At 39.9% G+C, this 23,206-nt stretch overlaps 1 protein-coding gene across 2 annotated transcripts; it reads left to right on the top strand.

Moving 5' to 3' along the window:
- Positions 1–213: 213 nt before the first annotated feature.
- Positions 214–23,109, top strand: LOC118229055 (solute carrier organic anion transporter family member 2A1-like). Of its 2 annotated transcripts, none has more exons than XM_035420711.1 (14): positions 214–424; positions 8,285–8,422; positions 10,881–11,043; positions 13,015–13,227; positions 13,536–13,634; positions 14,235–14,374; positions 15,116–15,191; positions 15,596–15,760; positions 16,056–16,269; positions 17,986–18,127; positions 19,124–19,293; positions 19,990–20,054; positions 21,065–21,188; positions 21,286–23,109. In XM_035420711.1, exons 1-14 carry the CDS (start codon positions 362–364, stop codon positions 21,404–21,406), a joined length of 1,893 nt encoding a protein of 630 aa, XP_035276602.1. In that variant the 5' UTR covers positions 214–361; the 3' UTR covers positions 21,407–23,109. The 2 variants fall into 2 exon arrangements, with proteins under 2 accessions (XP_035276602.1, XP_035276601.1); XM_035420710.1 differs by having other exon boundaries at positions 215–424; positions 17,980–18,127.
- The last annotated feature ends 97 nt before the right edge of the window (positions 23,110–23,206 follow it).

The following is a 23,206-nucleotide window of genomic DNA, read 5'->3' on the forward strand; positions in this document are numbered from 1 at the left end:
GGTATTATCATTGCTCTACAAATGTCTGTTGGATGATTTAATGCAATACTTTATTAAAAAAAAGTTTTTTTAAGTTACATAAACCATATGAATCAGCGCCATATCTTGTTCGAAGTGGTGCAAACTTGGTTCTGTATGACGATCTGTATGACGATCTGCATGTGAAACATTTCGTGTCTGTACAAGCTAAAATTCTGTGAGCAGTGTCAAATTACATCACAGAAAGACATAAAAGTACCCTCAGAAGTATGAACCAACGCGCTCGTGTTTCTGAGATGTCACTGGTTGGAGGTAAAGCAACGTTGAGGTGTTAAACGCGCGGACTTTATCTTGCAAAGTGGAAAGTGCAATATCCTTTAGAATGGAAAAGAAAGCCAAGATGATTTCAAGCTCCAAAATAACTTCTGTGTTCTGTAACATCAAGGTATTTATTTATTTATTTATTTATTTATTTATTTATTTATTATGGACTACATAATTGTTCGTAGTGTTGATTTTTTATTTTTGGTAATAATTGACGTTGGTTCGTAAATTTGACAACGGTGCATGTTGTGCTTTAGTGTGCTCATTCAATAAGTTTCAGCATCCACTCCCTTATTCCCAACACTAGTTTAATTTTCAGTGCCGTAGCGCACAGCACATGCAATGTAGCATTATCTGCACAAATACTATCGATCATTAACGGCAACAGCCTTCAATAGCCTACACCATATTTAATGTATCTCTTTTATCATTATGCAGGCTACCACCTTTAAAAAGCATATTTGAATACAAAATGGAAATGCTCTTATTTGATTCCAGCATTACTGCTTTGTTTGTCCCTCAGTTGTGACAGGGTTGTTTTATAGCACTAAACAGTGATTTTCAGAGAACCTGTTTTTAACAATCTGCGTACTATTACATTCAAATATAATAGGAAAGAACATGACCTAAAATACCTTGGGTCATTCTGTCTTAAAATGAGAATTTATTGCCTTTTTTTATAGTGAGAAAAAAATCATCATTATAAATCATCATACGTAGGCTATGCTGTCTAAAACTGCATAGCACTTAGATACACCCAAGATATGAGACCCATGGATATATGGATGTTCTTTTTGCCCCGAGTACAAAATAAAAGTTCGTTTAATATGACTGACAGAGCAAAACTTGAACAATCGCCAAAAGCTACATGCAGTGCAGTGGTCTACCTTAGGTAGAATATAATCTCTCTGGTCTTGTTTAAACTCACCTGGAATGTGCTGCTCTAAACTGCAGATATGCTTAGACCAAGTTTTTACATTCTATCTGGCTCCTTCTATGAAGTGTTTTGCATAAATACATGCGTGTCCCATTGCATTGTATTTTGTTTTAGTTTGGCTGCGTCGGATGGTTGTAAGGTGCAGATGTTTAGCTTGGTTTGTAATCTCTGCAGTTTCAATCCCCAGACAGGTCACGTCTACCTTTGAGTGTGTTAATAAGCTTGAATTGCCTTATTTAATAACTTGATGCATGTATGGGTAATGTGTCACAAGGTATTGCTATGCAAGTCAAACTGGATAAGTTGGTCTGGTTAGTAAAAATACCTTTTATTGAATATGGTGTAGAAAGGATGTTAAGAAGTGTTTTATTAAGTTAATTTGCTAGTAATGATGGAGGGTTAATGCCATATGACATAAACAAACATTAGAGTGGTGTTTGGTAAGTATTCTGGTAAGCTGAACAGATATGGAACAGAAGGAGATCTCCTATTGCAATATTTTCAATAAAGGTGTAGCATGCGTCAAATAATGATAATTAAGTCAGCTAAATTCAGTAATGAATGCAGATCAAGCCTTTGTTTATGTAGACAAAGCCTTTGTTTATCTCTTATTCAGCCACCAGAGATTCTGTTTTGCTCATGTATATAGGACAAAGTTATTGAAATGAAAGATATTTGGTTTGTAATGTAGTCTTTTTATAGTGATAGATCTTTACTTTGTTGAGCATAGGCATGTACTTGAAAAATGTACAAATTTTACTAAAGATTATGACATACATTTCAACATCATGGTCTAAGTTTAGAAAAAAGCACAATACATGCAGAGTCAAATTTCTCCTGTTCCCCCGTGGGTCCAGGCTGAGTATCAGCATCCAGCTGTTAGAGGTCTCTTTCATCAATAGACATAGGCCTGGATTCAATAATCATTTGTCTTTAAATTTGACTTGCCATTCAATGGAAGCATTTAGTTCTTTCACAAACATAGCTTCGTGAGTTCAGCCAAGACCAAGGTTGACTTGCCAGATAGCAATCGTGAAGAATAAAATAATAATAATAATAATTTGGCCGCTGTGCCTGTTTCTGCATGTTTTCTTGAAGCCCGCTTCTAGATTTCTTCATGTGGCCATGTTCTCTGCCCTTGGAGAATAAAGGTAATACCCAGCAGGCAGAGATATTTTCCTATGGTGATAGTAAACTCCTGATGTATTTGAACATGTAAGTCTCTTTTAAGAAAGCATTGTTGGGTTTCCTTTGCCATGGCTCTTTCTTTTCTGGCCCTTGTTTTCTCAGTTGGGATTCAAACCCGATTCAAACTCATGCAGCAGAGGTTATTGAATGTCCACCACGGGCTGCCAATACCTCCTGGAACTTAAGTAACAGTGCAGTTAGTTCCCTTGGCTTGGGACCTTGGGCTTTTAGCTAGCTTTTACTGTAGATAGTTTACCATATTGCTTGTTGTGCAGTACAGCTGGGAAGGGTAGCAGTTGGAGGGCTGTCCGTACAATGGGGAGGTAGTGCGGTGTCGTTTTCCACAGTTTAGACCTGCTTTGCTGCAGACCTGGCTCAAACAATTATTTATTTATTTTCCTGCACATTTTAAGAGGAGCTTCTAGTTTCACAAATATTTTCAAATGGATTTCTTCTTTCAACTGGCTGTACGATTGTATGTTTGGTTAATAACACTGAAAATTCTCAAGTGTTTTCCAGTTTTCCTGGCATCTAGTTTTTAGTATGAAAAATACATATCTGGCCCAGGCCTGCTCTTCTGTGAGGTCATCGACGGCACCCGCCCACTAGCAAATGTCAGGGAGGGGTCTGCACCTGCCTGTTAGAATGCGCCCTCTCACTGCGTCAACAGACACTTTGATGCAGTGCTACTAACGTCACTCACCTCCAGATTTATCAACCCCTTTCCCATGATCCTGCTGTGCTCATGCTGGAGCATAATCAAAATGAGGGAGGCATGCTCGGTAGCACAGCAGCATAGACCGTACGCTAAGGAGGCAAGCAACCTGCTTTTGGTGAACAAAAACTCTGTCTCTACTGCTACACGATGCTTGGCGTGACGCAGAATACAGGAGTATTCTCTCCCAACAGCTGGACAATGGAAAATACTTAATTGCTGGAATCAGTAACATTCAGTGCTCTGAACAACATGTTTTGGTTATTCTGGTCTTCTTCAGACAGTGAAGCTCCAGGCATTAATATGAAGACTCACATCCTTTGAGCATGGTTTTATACACACTGGCCAGATGGTGGATGTGTAGTTGTGGTCCAAGAAGTATCACTTTTGAACTTCAATTTCACTTATAATCGCAGTTGAGTTGTCACTGCGCTTTCTACTTTTGGTTCTGTGTAAAAATTCAGACTATCTGACTGAGGTATTTTATTAAAGTCACGTAACTACAATTTAGCATAGTTTATCGTATCACTACCTATTCAGCAATATCCGTAAAGTATAAAGGTGTAATTCCAGACCCCCCCCCCCCCAAAATAAAAAAAAGTTTGGAATTGACAGAGTAGTTTCTGTAGACTTGTGCTTATGTATAATGACTGGAAGAGTGTGGGCAACTTCTGTTTCATTCCCCTCTCTCTACTCTAGCCTGTAAATTAAAAAAACTAGTTTCTTAGTGTGTATGTGTGTGTGTGTGTGTGTCTGGGTGCTTCTGTGTGTCTGTGTGCATTTTAATTTGATTTTGTTTTCATTTTTGCATATCCCCAGTCATTCTACAGCTTGTCAGATCAACAACATCCTCATGCTAATCATTTCTCCCTTGAGCAGAGTGCACATGAGTCATTAAGTGCAGCAAACGTTAGCGATAGCTACAGGCTCCCTTCTGCGAGAATGTGCGAGTAATCACAGAGTTGTTTTTACATAATGTCAGGGAAAATTGTGGGTTAGTGTATGAACCTGCAGGCGCTGTGGGGAGTGACGTGAACACCTGAATGCAAACTACCGTAATAGCAGGCCTTGTTCCCTCATTTATTTATTTATTTTTTTAAGGCCATGTCAGTCTTAGTGTAGAGGCAGCTCTATTGATTTGTGCTGTGTTGTTAAGGAAATTGTTGAAAGGAAAACCGCGGTTGTTCGTTTAATTGATGTTCATCCGGAAACAGCTGCAGAGTGGCCAACTAAAGACTGTGCGCCAGAGTGGAAATAATAGTCAGTGAAACTCTTGCCACTTTCATCATCTTCATTGCAGAACTATCAGCAGATGTAGTTGTGCCAAAGCTGTGCTTAGTTAGCATAACACTTCATATTTGCGAGTTGATTGCTGAATTCACCAACAGTGTTTGTGGAAAAAAAAATCCTTTCTTTTAATTGTCTGTTACAGTTAAGGGAACATGTTGATTTAATCCCAGCTATAGTAGGCGTGTACATCACATGAGTAAATATTAATTTTACTTCATCTAATGATTTAAATTTTTTATTCTCTTTATTTGAAAATTGAGTTTTATTTGATTGTATCTTCCAAGTAATTCTGAGGACACTTTTCCCATTATGAAGCCCTATAAAGCCCTTCTGTGAAGAAAAAATAGATGCAAAGGAGGAAAGTTTGTGATATATTACAGAGGCGTGCTTTTACAGGTGTTCACCAAACAAAAAGAAATAAATTAGCCTCCGATCTGTTGCAGACTTGTGGCTGGTGATTGTTGGTTAGTTGTACAGCTGCCAAAAAATGTTTAATTTGTGCCAAGGTTTTTTCTTTTGCTCGGTAGTGTTTATTTTCTCTGTATGCAGCCCAATCCTGGAGCAGGAAGTGCTTTTATGTACGGAACAAATACATGATAACCCTCTTGTAGTGTTTGTCAAAGGAAAGGATTATTGTTGTGTAGAAAAGTTACTTCATGAAGGAAGATCAACACCAGCCCAAAGGTATCCTCGTGCCTCACTTGACATAAAGCATTTTGAAACAATATTTCTGCGTCAACGCTGAAAATAGACACCAAAAAACTTCCTGCCTTTCTCCAGACGCAGCAAGACACCAGATATGGACAATGGCTGCCGGAGATATAGAAGCAAAGGAACTTCTTGAGTTGTGCGGTCACTTGTTCTGCTCATTCTGTGGAAATGCTAGTGCTATCGTGCAGATGTCGTCATATCACGCTAGGATCACATGAAATGCAATAGATGTCATTTATTGCTCAAGCCACTTCGGCGTATATCTACTTACCCTTCCTCCCCTCAAACCACTGAAGAGACTAACAAGTGATAAGTTCACTCAGGAATGTGCGAACTGTATGTTCACAGCCAAAGGCATACTTCACACGTATGCCAGTGCACATGCTGATGAATGCTCGTGTGTGGTTGTTGGTATAATTTGAACATGCACACAGCAAAGCACATCCCATTACTGATATTTAGCAGAGATATCCACGGTGAATTATGGACTGTCTTACAAGACGGATTGCCTATGACATTGCCGTCAGGGCTGTTTAATGTCCTGGGGGTAAGATTAAAATCATTCTTGGCAAAAACCTTCAAACTTTTATGAAAGCTCATTTACTCAAAGCAAAAAAATGTAATTAATTTGTACAGAAGTACAGAAAAGAGTACATCCTTTTAAAAGTTTTAATTTCATGCTGCATATTTCCCCGTGGGAGAGATCGAAAGATTCACATTGATTGAAATCTCTCATCTGTTCGCCATAGCTTTTTAAAGTCAGATTTTATCCCCGCTATGTAAAGCCCAGTGATATTATTTTGGCTCATACCATCACTGAAACCTCCTCTGTCCATTGGGTAGTGCACAGACACGCATGCACTCTGTCCATTGGGTAGTGCACAGACACGCATGCACTCTGTCCATTGGGTAGTGCACAGACACGCATGCACTCTGTCCATTGGGTAGTGCACAGACACGCATGCACTCTGTCCATTGGGTAGTGCACAGACACGCATGCACTCTGTCCATTGGGTAGTGCACAGACACGCATGCACTCTGTCCATTGGGTAGTGCACAGACACGCATGCACTCTGTCCATTGGGTAGTGCACAGACACGCATGCACTCTGTCCATTGGGTAGTGCACAGACACGCTTGCACTCTGTCCATTGGGTAGTGCACAGACACGCTTGCACTCTGTCCTCGGGAGCACTTTGTGCTTCTTTTCACTCCACGGTCTGGATGAACTGCGCAACCATTGTGTTAAAGCCGAACACCTTCTGTGCAGCTGACACAGGCAATGCTTTGGCCAATTATATGACAGTCTGTCTGGCTCTCATCTACAGTTGGCACTGGTGTGGTCAGGATCTGTTATTAGACTACAGACTCATCAACGGCAGAAACCAAGCCAGTGAGTTCTGAAAGAAAGACTGTAAAGGTAAATGGTTACATTGCTAACCATAATGGCCTTCATTCCTAAAAAATGTCAAATGTGGGGTAAGGCTCCTCCAATGCAATACAATCACTTGATTAGGTTTGATTTGTTCGCAATGACCACCAGCATGAGTAATTTAACCAACAGTATCTATGAGTATCGCTTTATTCCAGTGTAGTGTAGATCTTTATCCAGAAAGCACAGATTATTGCAACCTTTTAGAATGTACCGTAAGGTTTCAAACCTTAATTTATACTGTACAGGGAAATCACATTGATACACTGGGTCCCTTTATCAATGGAGCCCTGAAGACGAAAGAAAAAAAAAACAGTCTAACAGGCAAACGCTAAAGATTCCAAGAGATAAAATGAGTATTTAAAAATGAACTAAAAATAAATAAAAAAACAACCAAGCAGTTCAATTCAGTCAGAACATTTACATTCAAATCTAGCCAGTTTCTTGATCAGGGTCTTGAATTAGCCCATGGTAATCAAAAGAGTTCAGCTTGCGGTAAATGACGTTGTATTGTGTCCACATTTTCTTTTTGATAAACCACAGCTTTCCAGCTGCATTGTAAGAATGTCTTTTTCCACATGAAAAAGCTTAAATGATTTTGGTGACCCAAAAAAAAGAAGACCATCTTTTTACAACTCTCCATAACCTAAAAAATTTGTAAATGTTTTCAATTATATGGCTTTTTGAGTACAGCTAGAGACTGTGCAATGTAGAATAGTTGCTACAACTCTTGAGTGCTTAGTGACATTTCCTTTGTGAAGGGGTGCTACTATGTAAAATTGGATTGATGGATTAAGTCTCATTGCATAATTGATGCAAAGAAGTCAAATACATTCAGTTGTCTAAGAAATGTCCTGGAGCTCAATTTCAGTGGCCTAAGTAATCATTTTTATACATTTACTTTCACATTTGCGACTCTTCTGAGTTAAGCTCAATGCTTCTGTTACAGTGACACATCTTTTTCAAGTTTGTTTTAGCCTCTGACATTTTAGGAAGGCAGTTTGACAATCTGCAAATGCTTTCATTTTTACAAAAAGAAACAAAAACTGACTTCAAAGCCATTTTTAAAAAAATGAATGGGATTCAGTTTCTGCTCTCTGATAAATATCTGCTATGTGTAGCTGTAGCATTTAAATGAACTTTTATGTCAGTTACAGTTGCCTGACCTACAGACGCTGTGGCGCTGTGGTGATATGTCTGACGTTTAAAAAATACAGGGGATCAGTCATGGGGTGATTTATTCAGGACTGGATCTGAGCATCAAATCCTGTTTGAACTATTTTGTGGGAATGAGATATACTGTGCTGATGCTGGGCCGTAGGTACTATGTGGTCTATTTCCTAAATATGTATTATTATACAGAATTGAAAGGGATGTGACTTGTGCCCCAGTGCTGTAATTATGGAGATGGATTCTATAGCTGGAATTGGCACTTCTGTGGTTAATGTCCTGGTGTTATACTGTAGCTGCAAGTTTTATTCCTATAGCTACAATGGGGACTCATACTGTGCTTAATGCCCCAGTGTTGTAGTTATAGAGTTGATTCTTGCAGTGGGAATGGAGACTCAATCCTGTCGTTAAGGTCCTGATGTTATAGTGATAGTTGATTTTGCTGGAATGGGGACTTACCCAATGACCCCTGTTTCAGAATGGTAGAAAGTAGAAAGTGGTACCTAAGGCTTCAGTCCCATTTTGTCTTCTCCCCACAGTTCTTTGTTCTGTGCCATGGCCTACTGCAGTTGTCCCAGCTCCTCTACAGTGCATACCTCAAGAGCAGCATCACCACCATCGAGAGACGCTTTGGCCTCAGCAGTTCCTCCTCAGGCATCATTTCCTCCCTGCACGAGGTAGAGCACCGCCTCTCAGCCCTGAAGGGCAAGCCTTTCTAACAGTGCTGATGGGAAATGAAGTCTGAAGTTTGCTAGACTTTGCTCTGGACTTTATTTCCCATTACCCTGGAGCTAGACTTTACCCAAGGATTCAGCTACATTCTTGTTTCTTCTGAATAATCTGCGTCTGAGTCTACATTCTGTGTCTGATACCAGTGTGTGTATGGCTATTGCTAGGGCAGCTTTGGGTAGTGGTCTGCAGAAACATCTCTGTAAGCATGCTGGCATATTGTTTTGGGTTTTGATCACTTCATTACCATACAATGCTAGCATGATTGGATATGTAAAATAAGATATGGAAGTCATTTTATTTGCAATTTTTTTGGCTCATTTAGCAATTATTCAAGAACCATAGTATCTCAGCAAAAAATTCTGTATTTTATTACTGGAGCAATTTGAATACTACATCCATATGTGAACCAAATGCCGCATATCATTCATAATTAGACTTTAGACTTTATAGTCCTCAGAGAGGAGATTCTTATTCACAGATTGTAAATGCATGCAAGGTATGGCAGAACAAGAGACAAGGGAACAGGGAACAAGAAGAGACTTAAACACTTCAAGCAGGGATTAAGACACCATCAATCACAGGTTGTTGTTAATTCTGATGCGGCAGGGAATGAGTGTCCCTGCTGAAGCAGCTGTTTTTCATGGTGCAGACTCCGGTACCTCCCACCAGATAGGAGGGTTTAAAATTGCAGCGTGAGCCAGATCAGATGTAGCAACGAGGGCTTTGTGGTTTGGGTGGTGGTGTGGGTGTTGAGGTCGAAGACGTTGGTTCTGGTGACGCTCTGCAGTTTGCCTCTGTTGGTCATTGTCATGATGATGCAAGGACAGAAATGCCTTATATGTGCACGCATTCCACTATGCTATTGTAGTAGGGGGACGTGTTTGGGATTTACTGACAGTTTCCTGATAAGAGTAAAAAACCTTTTTAAGAGTGATATACACAATAAATGCACATGTTGTCTCTAATAAAAGAAACACAGCCGATGTGAATTGCCATTGGGGGCTGGGGGGTTATAAACAGATCATTCAGAAATGTTTCAGCTGTTGTGGCCTTTGGAACATCCTGGGTCTGTGAATCCATGAACATTTTTTATATTAATCTTAAGACACATCCTTTTAGCAACGCATTTATCTAGTTTTTTTTCATTGCCTTTATTTATTTATTTACTGTATTTATTCATATTGCTATTACTATTATTGCTGCTATTGCTGCTGTTTGCTGTTTTGCTGTTCTTGCCATCACGGAGTAATCTAATTTTACTTTTATCCATTCCCCTTTTTGTGTACATTGAGTTGCAGCTGTTGTGTGAAATGTGCTATACCAAGTTTGATTGAAATATGATATTTTTACCTAGTTTACTTTAAAATTATACATAACTACTTGACTCTCTGTTTAGAAGACTGGAGACTCAGCACAATAGCTGCCATTTGTCAAACAAGCTGTCAAATTTGTGACATTTTGGATCCTGGTCGTGTGAGCTTGCTCCTCGACATGCCCAGTGGCATTTATAATTGATCATCCGATGTGGGGCTAGAACAGGAGAAGGTAAAATGGACATGATCTGTTTCCATATTTCATGCCCACCTGTTTGAATCATTTAACCATCCCTATAATTTACTTTTTGATATTTTGCGAAATGTATTCAGTGGCCCCATGGTTACCAGATGGAGAATATTCTTGGGTCCTTCTATGAAAGATTTTACTGTGGTCTATTCTATGGTGTTGTTGTATTCAACTGATTGGCTAATTAGACCAAGGTAATTGGTGGTAATAAAAGTCTTCACACTAGCCCTCCAGGAATATAATTGCCCACCTCTAAATTGGAATAATCATCTCTCCTGCACCTGCTTCTCCAAGCCTCTTTTACCATTATGTAGTCTATTATTTTGAAGCCTGGTCCTTTCACACACATGCCTCTTGTCTATTGTATTGTGTCAGAAAATGCCTGACCTTCGTTTCTATTTCTGTCTGAGTGCAAGCAGTTTGACGCAAAATCATCACAGAATCTCAAAAGTTGGAGTGGCGAGAATGCAGCCTAAGGTTTTGTAGCTGCCACTACAGTCTCCATTGTTTTTGAAACCATCCATGGCCTGTACACATAAACAATTAATTTCCATAGCATGTATATGAGAGAGCATGCATACCATCTCCAATGGTCTTAAGATAACTTTCAGTTCATTTCTTAAGTAAATTAGTTCCTTGAACACATTGCACTTTTTGATGCATCGTGCTGTACTATCTGACCCCCCCTCCACCCAGCTGTATTTCAAATAACTGACGCAGGGAGCCTCAGCAGTCTCTGCAAAAACCCTGGTTGATTATTTGTTTGGCTGTACGTGTGATCATTGTGCGGCAGGCTTACCGATGTGGCACTGATCTGAAGGTGCTTTGTATCTGCGCCAGGTGGGGAACACGGTGCTGATTGTGTTCGTGAGCTACTTCGGGAGTCGGGTTCACCGGCCACGCCTCATCGGGCTGGGAGGCCTGCTCATGTCCGTCAGCGCCATCATCCTCACCCTACCTCAGTTCCTGTCGCAGCCCTATGTCTTCTACTCCACCTTATTGGGTGAGAACCATCTCTGTTTTTAGTAGGTGAGGTCTACATTGTTCCTGCACCTTTCAGTAAGGTTGCTCTGCTCAGTTAGACAGGGAGAAGACAAGAGGTACAAGCTGCTGGATTTTTTGTCCTCAAATTATTCAAAAGTAATATACTGGTTTGAATGAGAATCTGGGGAATTTTTTACAACCTTGTCACAGGTGAAATATTTTACTCACAAACAAAATGTTGTATTTTTTTTATATTATTGATTTGCAAGTGGTCAAGAAAATATACTCATGCCAGTTTAGTAAAATATGACAGTACCTCAGGCCTACATTGTGCTGTCTTTGGCAAAGGTTTGAGGTTCAAGTTTGAGGTTTTGCTTGAATATTCATGTAAATATTCACATATTAAGATTGTTTGAACTCAATGCATGTCATTTATGTTCGTTGATGGACTAGAAGCTGACTAAAATGCATCAATATAATTTTACACTTATGTCTGTCATTGTAATTGTATATTGCTATCCATGGCACCATACCTGGCACACGGTTCATTGGGGGAAAAAATGTTAGGTGTGAGAATGTCAAATGGGAGAAAACCCAAGTTGCAGAATGTGGTAATGGAAAATAACAGTCAAAAATGATTTGGGTGAGATGGCTTTAAAGGCCAAAGTAAAAAAATAAAAAAAAAATAAAAAAGGCAAAGAGGAATTTGAGATGAGCTTTTATTGTGGCAAGCAGAGCCAAAAAAAACACATCTGCTAAAAAATGTAATTTTCTTTTTGCTTTGCTTGCTACAATAGAGGCTTTTGAAATAATTCCTGGGTTTTTAGGATCTTCTTTGCCATATTGGAAACCATTTTATATTGACTTTTGATCTCAAAATCATTTAATCCTCAAAATCCTTTGTTATTCTGGGTCAGTGAGAGCTACAACTTACCGTGTCATTACATATTGTATAGTATACAGTTACAGCTTCCAGAGTTCCTGCGTTCACAAAACTAACAATATTCTGTTACTGCCTGGTCTTCCATTATTTCCTACACTGATGCATTATGGATGTGAGGACACAAAGCTGCTGTAGTGTATTTTCTTTTGATTTCCTGGTGCCTGGATAGGTATTAGCCATGTGCAGTATGTGTGCCCGAATCCTCATACTGGAGTCTTTCTACTTGACCAGTTCAAAACAATCAGGTTACGGGTGTGCTGCTGGCTGCATTTAGAGTCTACCCTGATGCTTACAGAGCATAAATCATGCAGAAACTTTATATCACAAGCTGCCACCAAGAAGATTAAAGATCTCATAGCCTGTTCATTTGTATTCATATTCGGAAGTTGTTCATATGCCAGAGCTTACATACCTTGGAATCAGGTCTGGGGTGCTTTTCAAAGGTAATGAAATTTGTTTTGGGAAATTCAGACTATAGTAATACTAGGATCCAGACTCACAACAATTATTTATTTATTTTTTTTGCAAGTGTCCTTTCCTGCTGCCCCAGTGTAAAATCTACTTGCTGGAGCAGGGCTCCGAAACCTTGGTCCTGAAAAGCAACGGGCTCTGCTTATTTTCATTAGCAGTTGATTAATCAGTTAAAGCAGTTAAAGCAGATTCAGGATGTTAAGGTGAAAGAAAAACTAGCAGGCCATGTTCCTATCTGAGATTAGTGCTAGGGAACCTTGGTATAGAGCAGGGGTGTCAAACTAAATTGTCATCTGATGGTTTTTGTGATTTCCTTTCCATCAACTACAGTTAAGGCCTTGAAAATCAGGTTAGTGGATTCTTCAGCCAGTCAATTACTTAAATGAACCACTGGTACCGTGAACCCCCAAAGAACCAGTATACATAGACATTGAGGCCCTCCAGGACTGAAGTTTGACACCTGTGATATGGAGTATCCAGCGCTGCGTCTAGCCTGGATATCCCAAGGTCCTGCTCTGTTGACATGTTTCAGGTTTCTGTGTGGCGGTTTTCAGTCCCCCTGTTTGTGCGCCGCAGACAACCCTGATGTGTGCGACTTCAGAGGAAACTCCTCAGCGGCGGACAGCTGTGGGGAGGAGGGTTCCCGCCAGCTCACCGACACCAGCAACCTGTGGCTACTGATGGCCACCGCCCAGCTGCTGTTCGGGGTGGGCTCCGTGCCCATCCAGCCGTTCGGCATCTCCTACGTGGACGATTTCGCGGAGGCGGGAAACTCTCCTCTTTACATCGGTAACCACCTCCCGGCTGCCCGCACCAGACCCGGGTCAAATGCGTATTTTGTTTTGGTTTTCAAATATTTTTCTAAGCTTTACTGATCTTGTCTGGTGTATTGGAACCAATTAAATACTCTCAAAAAGTGCAAACCTCACCTCCTGGTCATATTGGCAGGCTCAGTTATACAAGATCAATAGAGCACAGAAAAGTATTTGAATCCAAAACAAAGACATATTTGAGCCAGGTCTGGCCCGCACACTTCAAACAGAGCCGTTAAAAAGAGACGCGCGGGTATACTTACGCGTCTACTTCACTCTTTCCAGCCATCCTCTTCTCGGTCTCTGTGTTTGGGCCCGCCTTCGGATATCTGTTGGGATCTGTGATGCTGCGGATCTACGTGGACGTGGGCAGAACTGACCCAGGTACTGTACCTCTACATTGGTCCTTTGCTACTGTGCTTTGGATGGTTAGGTGTGTCACCTGACAAAAGACTTTTCCTGGGTTTGTTTTTCATTTGCTTATTGACTTTTTTCACATATGACATAATCATAATCATTTTTAGATTCCCAGGGACACACATATATAACCATAACAGTCTGATAAATAGTTAATCTTTTTTTAAACAATATAAAGACCCTAGCAGGAGAAGCTATGTCTAAACTTTGCCAAATACATGCACCCCAGCTGAACTTCTAGTTTCTAGTGAGTATAAATAAAAAGAATATTAAAAGAATAACATCTGTAAAGATTTAAAGTTACAAAGATCATATTATAAAACCAACATGCATTAAATTACACGATACTGTACAAGGCTAAAAATATATAAAATTAAAGTGAATAGTGCATTAAAAATCATATCTCATTGAATTGTATTACTTTCCAAAGTTATTTTTCTCTCAAGATAAATTACGAGTTTTTTCAAGATAAGCAGCTCTCAAGTCTCAGCAGTGATATGCAGTATGTGTGGTCAGTGGTCACTCGTACCCTTGGTTTTGCTGAACCTGAGGCGTCTCACCCCACAGCCAGCGTTCTGGAGCTGAGCCCCACTGATCCGCGCTGGGTTGGGGCCTGGTGGATGGGTCTCCTGGTCTCCTCTGGCTGTCTGGCTCTCACCTCTATCCCCTACTTTTTCTTCCCCCGGGAAATGCAACGGGAGTTGCATGTAGGTGGCTATATTTCATCTCAGGCCTTCTCTCCATAGGTTTAAAAACAGTCAAATTGCCATTTGTGGAATGTGTTCTGAACTGCTTTGGGATGCATAATTTGCTTCTAAATGAAAGAATGCAGTTAGCCCCCACCCCCGAACATATACAGACATGGTACCGCTGCATAACACAAAACATGTTTTTCTAAAACCAGAGACACACAGCAGCACACACACCTACACACATACACACAGTGCTGAAAGATACAAACACACAATTGAATAGCATTACTTGTTGGCTGATGGCCTGTGCAAATCTTTTCTGTGAGAGAAGCCAGTGTGTGCTAATGATAAACAGCTAATAGAACCTTCGTAAGGCAGCAGCGGGAGTGGTACATGAAAAATGCTCATGAAATGTATCAGTTTTAAAGCTTACCGTCTTTCCCCTCTCATTTATCTGAGTTCTTGGTCTCTCTACCCAGGTTATTTAATACTGCAACAATCAACCTCATCAGGAAAATATATTTGCTTAAAGCTAGTGGATAAGATGTGATACCGCTTCTTTCTTGGAACTGTGGTACACAGACCTAGTCTTAAAAAAACAAATTGTTAAAAGAAAAGTGTATCAATCATGGGAAATGTGCCTCAGTAGATTGCTTAAATAAATTTCCCACATATAGCTTTCGAAAAGCAACATTCCAATATAAGAGCTCAGATTTTGTGCTCCTTTATGCGTGACACGAATAAATTATTTCCCAGGAGACTGAAGCTGAATCCGATACTTTGAAAGAAGACCCAAAGAAGCCTGCAGTATCTTTGTTTGACTTTCTTAAGAGTAAGTTCTTCATAACACATTATATTTGGTGATGGTCGGTCTGCTGTACTCTCTAACTAATTCTGACAAATGAAACTAAAGTTGGAATTATTTTTGTTCTTTACTATAATTTAATATATATTTAAATTATAATATATAATATATATGTATATATTTAATTGATTCTACTATGTAATGTGTGGCACCATATCCTGGGTCGGTTCACAGTAATGTGTATTACAGTTACTGTTGTGTCATCCAAAGCCTTTTTAAAGGGTACTGTCAACAGGCTTATTTCTATAAGAGGGGCCTACTTGCCATTACAACTCTCTAAATCCCCCAATAGATGTTTGAAGCAACTGTGTATGTGGTGTTTGTTTCCGTGACCATGCACATGCATATTTCTGGCTCTGATCCAATTGCAGTGTTCCCCCGGCTGTTTGTGAGGCTGTTGCTAAGTCCGCTCTTCTTGCTGCTGGTTCTGGCCCAGTGCTGCTTCTCCTCGGTGATTGCCGGGTTGTCCACCTTCCTCAACAAGTTCCTGGAGCGACAGTACAGCACCTCCGCCGCTCACGCCAGCTTGCTCATTGGTGAGCTGGAGTAATTAGCTTGAAGTATTTCAAATATTTGGTTGACCCTGGTCTGAAGTGTGTACGCTCTGTCCAAACATCATTGAGCAGCTGTGCTATCTCCAAAATTCTTAGCATGTTTAATCAAGTATCAAACGTGCTTTGGATAGCTTGAGAGCTTTCACCCATTGCTCGGTTTTGAGTACTTCTGGTATCTACTCCACTGTAGCTCCCTCTCATTGGTGCTTTAGATGCCTCTGCTGATTGGCCAATACCCCTCTTAGAGGCCTCCTCTCCTGTCCCCTCCATCCCACAGGGGCAATAAACCTGCCAGCGGCTGCTGTGGGCATGCTCCTAGGCGGGGTGATCATGAAGCGGGCCAGCCTCTCCCTGAAGACCATCCCCAGGTTCTCCGTGGCTGTGCTGTTTGTCTCCATCGTGCTGTGCATCCCTCTCTTTTTCATGGGCTGTTCCACACAGAAGATTGCCGGGGTCAATGTCCCCTACAGGGATCCTTCAACCATCGACAGGTGAGTGAAAGGTTCCCTCATCTGACCTCCTAACATAGTACAACGCATTTTTAGATTTAACAAATACAGATGGACATGTACTGGATTTGGGCAGGGTTCAACATTAAGTCTTAGACTCTCTAGACTAATCATCAGCAGTCAAACTAGCTTGTTTTGAATAAAACTAAAAACATGTTTGGTCCTGCCTGACCAAGGTTGCATTCCCCAAATGAAGGTCATGCAAAGTAGGTGCAGACTGCGTCTGTTGATCCTGACCATGATTTATGTAAAATTTAAAAAGGGCAAATAATGATGACCCAACAGATAGTAAACCCAGGGGAAAGGATATAATCTTTCTCAGGGTATAATTTTCAGTATTATAAATAAAGAAAAAGAGTCATTCATGTTCAATTGAACGCATTTGACAATTTATCAAGTTTCTGGATAATCATGAAGCAAGAGGATGTTTTGCAGTTGTCACACTCAAGGAGATGAGTCAATAGAAATTTCAATCCAGCCAAAACAACTTATCCTTCCTCCAGGCCAGACTGAGGCCTTGCATTGAGTGATTATAATAATCAACAAGGCCTTACGTAGTCAAATAGAAATTCAGAGAAAGGAATTAAGCCAGCCAATCCTGTCTGAGGGAGGAGGCTTAGAATTCCTTGGCAGTTGCATATACGCTGGCCTCACATGGAAGTGAGGCTCCAGGCCTCCTCAGTGGGGTCAGCTTGAATCCATGGCAAGCACAGCGTGAAACTGTATTGGCATGGACAGCACTATCACACAAAATGGCAGTATAATGAGTAGATTCTTCCAAACAAAACACCAGTCAAAATAGTTAAAAAGTCATTAAAGATTATGTTAAAAATAACAAAATGGCATACTGGCGTTATCAGTGAACTAATTATTTATAGCAAATGTTATATAGCTAACTTGTTTTGATGTATTCCTATTTTGGTACATATAGGCTGAAATAAAAATGCAGTCCATTCCAGTTTCCAGCGAATGATTCACTGCAAATATGGAATAGTGATGGTATTATAAATTTAAATAGCTCTAAAATAGCTCTTGTTTGCATAGTTTAAGAATAATTGTCCTACCTAGAATTTTACCACTTAGATTTAAATAATTTAACATTATATTATTATTTTAAAGAAATCTTACCCCACTTTGCCTAATTTAACCAAATTTTGCTTAATGCTTGCTCAAATCATGCTTAATGCTTGCATTTTTACAGTTAAAGATCTGTAATGATATAGCTAGATAACTAAAGCAGCTACAGTTCTTTTAAAACCCTTCAACGAACTAAGTTTTTAACTAATTTTTTTCTTTTGTTACACATTTTATGAAATCTTGTTTTTATCATGTTGTTCATTTATTCAGTGCAAGAAAAGCTAGATTTGAAATTAGTATAAAATTAGAATGAATTAAAATTCAGTTCACATGTTAGCTTAGTTGATTAAGGCCATTGCTGAAGTTAGCTTAGCTACTGACAGTTTGATTAACTTTAATCGATTAGCTATCTGATTGACTACCTAATTCTATTGGCTACTTCCACTAATTATTTCACAAAAAGCCTTGAATGGAAAACTTGTTTCCAGTGTTCTGGACTCCTCATTGAAAAAGCAATTAAAATAGTAAAAAAAAGTATGTAGTAAGTCTTGTTTTATTATTTATTATGTATTATTTTCCACAGCAACTGGTTTAGAACTGATCATTTTTGTGCAGATCCTTGTCCACATGCAACTCCAACTGCTCCTGTCTTAAGAGCGCCTTCAACCCGGTATGTGGTTCGGACAACATGGAATACATCTCGCCCTGTCATGCAGGCTGCACCAGCTTCTCAATGGACCCAGAGAAAGCAAAGAGAGTCCAAGTGAGTCTACAATCCTTCAGACCAATCAAAGCCAACAGCATGGTGTTTCTCAGGCCTAATGAGAACATACTGCTTTATAGAAGCATAGCCGCAGTGCGTTTCAGACAAACTGCAAGCGTCTCATATCAGCTGAAGCTGGGTTGTCTTTTGCAGGGAAATCAACACAAAGCTGAGTCTTTTTTGGCTTTGTGGTTGTATCCCCCGACAGATCTCCACTTATTTAACTCTAATTGAATCAAGATGGCCAATTTAGCCCGTAACACAACAGACAGAATCGGCTCAAGTAGCGATCAATTACCCAATACAGCCAAACTATAATTAACAAAAGCACGAACAGGAAGTTGTTTAAGTAGCACAAATCACTTAATGTTTTGCATTTTAGAAATAATCGATTTTTCTCATGTCTTCTGGAATTCAATGTAAACAGGAGAAAGCAATTAGACTTATTTCTATTATTCTGTGCAGTAAAGGGCCAGAAGCTCATCAAAGGATCTCTTAACAAAAACTACAGACTATATTCTGTTTCATTGCTCAGGATAGTCATGGCATCGCTTAAGGAGGGAGGGTTTCAGTAGGCAGCACTTTTCTGCCTCATGGCACAGTGGCGGCTACCCTGGATGATGCCTGTGCTCTGCCTGCCCCAACTGCACATGACGTGTATTCCTTCCACACAATGAGTGCACTGCTCAGCTGATAACCAACCTGTGGAAAAAATAAGGAGGATATGCTTCAGAAGACACAGATGGCAATTTTCCCCCTCTTCTGATCTGACAGAGGACAGGCCTACAAATATGTCTGGGTTTTCCAGCCCAAACATATTTGCTGAAAAACTGCTAATCGAAATCTCAAATTGAGTGCAAACTTTAACTATACATTTGATTGTGTTAACCTTATTTTAACATTATAGCATTTAAAGTAACAGCATAAAACAAGCTTCAATATAGCCACAGTAGTCGTGAGGACACAGATGTTAAAATTACCTTCGTGTGCCCGCAGTTCTACACCAACTGCAGCTGTGTCCTGGACCGGGACGTCCCGGGGAGTGCCCGCCCTGGCTCATGTGAAAACAGTTGCCCGCACTTCCTCCTGCCTGTCATTTTCATCATCTCCCTCGCTGGGTTCATTGCCTGCCTGTCCCACAACCCCATCTACATGATGGTACTAAGGTAGGGCAGCATTACCCTGCTACAGAATTTCAGATTACTGTCCACACTGTGTGCTTCATAATGGATGGTAAAACCTTGGTAAAGATGGTAATCATGTATTTTAGGTAGATGCACTTCCTAAGCTACTCTGCATAAGTGTATCTGTTAATTGCATAAATGTGAATTGCAATGATTCAATTATTTGGCAGATACTTTTAGCCAAAGCTAACTGCAAAAGTATATTTTGCATGGTAAACAAACATCTTAAGAGCTTCCTGCCATATACAGTGAACTAATTTACATAACATTACTATGTCCCAAATATGTCTCTAATGGTGACACCAAAGTGTACAAATAAAATAAAAAATAAAAAATCTGATACTGCGCACTTTATCCTCATGTGAATTGTTTGATTACAAATGTAAAACTGTGGAGTACAAAGCCAAATCAAGAAAAGATATGCCCCAAACATTATATCTTCCCCAGACATTATGCAGCTCAGTGTCACTGCCAACATCAAGATGATTGTCTCAAGATCTACGAGTTAGAGGGAGAGAAGCGTTAATTAGTTGCATTGAGGCAGAAACACTGATGTGTAATTTTAAGGCAGGCTTTGAAACATTTGCAGAATACAAACTCTCCAAAGGTAGTTACATTTTTTTTCCTGATAGGAAGTTTCATGCTGAATTGTTTCTTTTGCTTTTTGTCTGAATTCAGAACTGTCCCTCATGAAGAAAAGTCTTTTGCTATAGGAGTTCAGTTTTTGCTCATGAGGGTGCTGGGTAAGTACAATCAATGCTCATTTCAGTGACACTGAAATAAGCTTTTTTACTGTATACATGTGCAGGAATTATATTAACTGTTAAACTGAACTGGATTCTACTGCAGTTCTACTTTCAGATAGATTATGAAATGAAATATAAAATTCTGGTTTGTTATTACTTTTTTAAGACAAGAATTCTGTTTCATTCATGTATTATGATAAGTGATTCAATTCAATTTGCATAGAACTTTTTGCTTATGCTCTGTTTCAAAGATGCTTTATAGGAAAATAGGGAACTAAGAATAGGAAAGACTAGGCCTGAGCCCCATGAAAAAATAGAAAGCAAGTTAAAACCCCAAGTCAGATGAAAAACACTGAAATATTGGCAAGAAAATACTCTCCTGTGGGACAAAATCTTAGGAAAAAACCGGCGTAGAAGAGCAGCCCATCCATCACTAGCCGGCCCAATGTCAGTGCTTAAAGTCCTAAATTCTAATGGGGAGGTAATGGGAAATCTACTGGGCAAGCAATCATAGTGGTTGGGGAGCTTGCAGCCCAGGGTATTAGACTAGATCATAAAAAGGCAATGTAGGTACTGTAAAGGGACGTTTATTAAAAGCTTAATAGGCAGATCAGAGGAGCAGGATGATGCATCTATGCCTCCAGGTTGCATGATATTAGAACAACAAATTTTTCTTTTAATGTCATGATATTTTGTATTATTATATTCTTGCCATTTAAAGAGAGCACATCATATCCTTTCGGGATTTCAATTGCATTGCTTTACTCAAAGCTAAGCAAATTACAAATACCTTGTGAATGGTACAGCTAGTGCTGTTCTGACGTTTACAGAGCAAAAATGGGCTTGCCATCACCTTGTTTATTTTTTGCAATCCAGTGTTGTAGCTCCCCCCAGTGACAGGAATTGCAGTATTCTAAGGAGAGGACGATGCGTGTTTATATAAGACATTAATAAATCACTGCAGCATGTTCGGGTCCTAACCGATGGTCACTCTCACCTCGCCTCAGCCTGGTTGCCGGCCCCGGCTGTGTTTGGGATGGCCATTGACTCCACGTGCATGTGGTGGAAGCGCCTCTGCGGCAACAGGCTGGGCTCCTGCGGTTACTACGACAACAACCTCCTTAGAAACAGGTAGGGCGGCGATGCGATACGACCGTTCTCGTATTAGGATTGCAAGGACCTGGAGGTTGAGTTACCCTTCACCACCCCCAATTCTGTCCTCTTGCAGGTACCTTGGCCTCCAGGTGGGCTGCAAAGCCATGGGCATCTTCCTCCTGGCCTTGGTGGGCTGGAAGGTGCAGCGGACCGAAGAGTACTGCCTGGAGAAGAAGCCAGAGGGTCCAGTGTGAAGAGCCTCCTCCAGCAGCTCTTCAGACTCAGACCTCCTGTGACTTTTTTTGCCGTGTGATTCGGCCCCTTTCAGAGCCCATCCTGCATCAGGAGAGATGGAAAGACCCGTCCGTGCGAGACTGGCTGTCACATGACTGCTCAAGTCTAGAGAGCCTCAAAAGGGAGGCTCCCCACTGAGCCCAGTGGCCTAAACTCGTGTCCTTACAGGCGGGTTTTTCCACAAATGGTTGAAGAACTGCATTTCAACTACTGAGGGTCTGAAATATTTAGCAAGCAATTCATTTGGGCCTTTTCATTTTGTACTGTCACTGTAGGCCGTCCCTGACGCTCAGGAATTGGCTGCTACTTAGAACAACTAAGCGCTTTGTACTGGCAAAATATTTACATTTTTTTTATTCTCACAGCAACTTCCTGATCCCTTGGGCTGAGTAAAAATGGCTCACAACAAAGCATTCCAGTCACTGGCTGTAAGCTCCTTACCCACATAGCTGGTGTACTTGATGCAGAATTTCCTATTTTACACAGTTAAACCTGTGGATTAGGATAAATGCGCATACACAGGGTAACATTTCCCATGCAGTATGTAAGGTGTGCAGGAGCTGCATTTAACAACTTACATAATGTTTAAAATGTATTACAAGGATTGTTATACCTGGCCATTTTGGCATTTATTGGAAAAAAAAACTGTTGTTTTGAAAAGGTTAATATTCCTAAAATACTACACTCCAAGCCAATACAGTGCCCATTGGAAGGATTCGTTATAATTGATTGATGTGTTCGCAATCACATATATAGATTGTCAGTATATGTTTGAAGCTCAAATAGTGAATGGCATTGCAAAATGTTTACTGTATTAACTGGTGGAAGGGGTTGTTTGATTGGAAATAGTCTGCCTTTTCTAGTTGTGAAAGTCAATGTTCATTTTAATCAAGCTCAATATTTACATTTTCAGAGGATTTTACTTAAAAAGTTACTGTTAAACACACAAGTGCCTAACATGCAATATTTAACATATTTTGTATTTATATGTTTCTAATTTGTGAAAAACTTTTTTGTAAACCAATAACAGAACAGTGTCATCCAGTGTTGTAGCTATTCATATTTTGTTTGTAGGATCTTAAAAAATCTTTGAATGGGATCATTACAGACATGAAGTGAAAGAGGTTACAGATATAATCTGATAATTTAAAATGTTACTTAAAAGCAATAGATTTCAGTGATTATTACATATTGATGTTTTGTTTTCTGATATAATAAAGGTAAAGAAAATTAAACCTTGTTGAAACTAAATCATGAAAGACAGCTCTTTAAGCTTTCATCTGATTTAACAGCAGTTTCTATGACATTTACTTTTACAGCTTTAGTCAAGCTTACATGTTTTTAATAAGGTATTTTTTATATACATACTTTTCAAACAAACTATTTTGAGGAACATATTTCCTGAAGCACATTGACCGGATTTATTGAGATTGCAGGTAAGCAACTGGAAGTGGATAGACGAATGGACAGATACACAGAAGACAGATTGGCAGACGGACTGACAGACTATACTATGAGATGGTGATATGTGTATGTTTATATTGTAATGTATTAACTGTGAATGTGAAATGTGAGATGTCTTGTTATTTTTGTGCAGTAGGATCTCTCTGGTCCAAGACAATTTTCTCCCTTGGGAGACAATAAAGTAAACCTTAACCTTAAACTTAACCTTAAGCATCTGCCAAGTCATGGCTTGGCGGGGCATGCCCCATACCTATGCAGCACCGAGAGTTTGGCACTTTTCAACGTTTCCTACAGAA

Source organism: Anguilla anguilla, chromosome 6 (genome assembly GCF_013347855.1).
Source record: "Anguilla anguilla isolate fAngAng1 chromosome 6, fAngAng1.pri, whole genome shotgun sequence".
Classification (NCBI taxonomy): domain Eukaryota; kingdom Metazoa; phylum Chordata; class Actinopteri; order Anguilliformes; family Anguillidae; genus Anguilla; species Anguilla anguilla.

What these genes read in the sequence shown, in the direction of transcription:
- LOC118229055 (XM_035420710.1), top strand. Translation starts at nt 362, where the DNA reads ATGGAAAAGAAAGCCAAGATGATTTCAAGCTCCAAAATAACTTCTGTG. An exon ending in TCACGCCAGCTTGCTCATTG is followed by an intron (nt 15,761 to 16,055) that starts GTGAGCTGGAGT and finishes TCCATCCCACAG; the next exon opens with GGGCAATAAACCTGCCAGCG. An exon ending in ATCTACATGATGGTACTAAG is followed by an intron (nt 19,294 to 19,989) that starts GTAGGGCAGCAT and finishes GTCTGAATTCAG; the next exon opens with AACTGTCCCTCATGAAGAAA.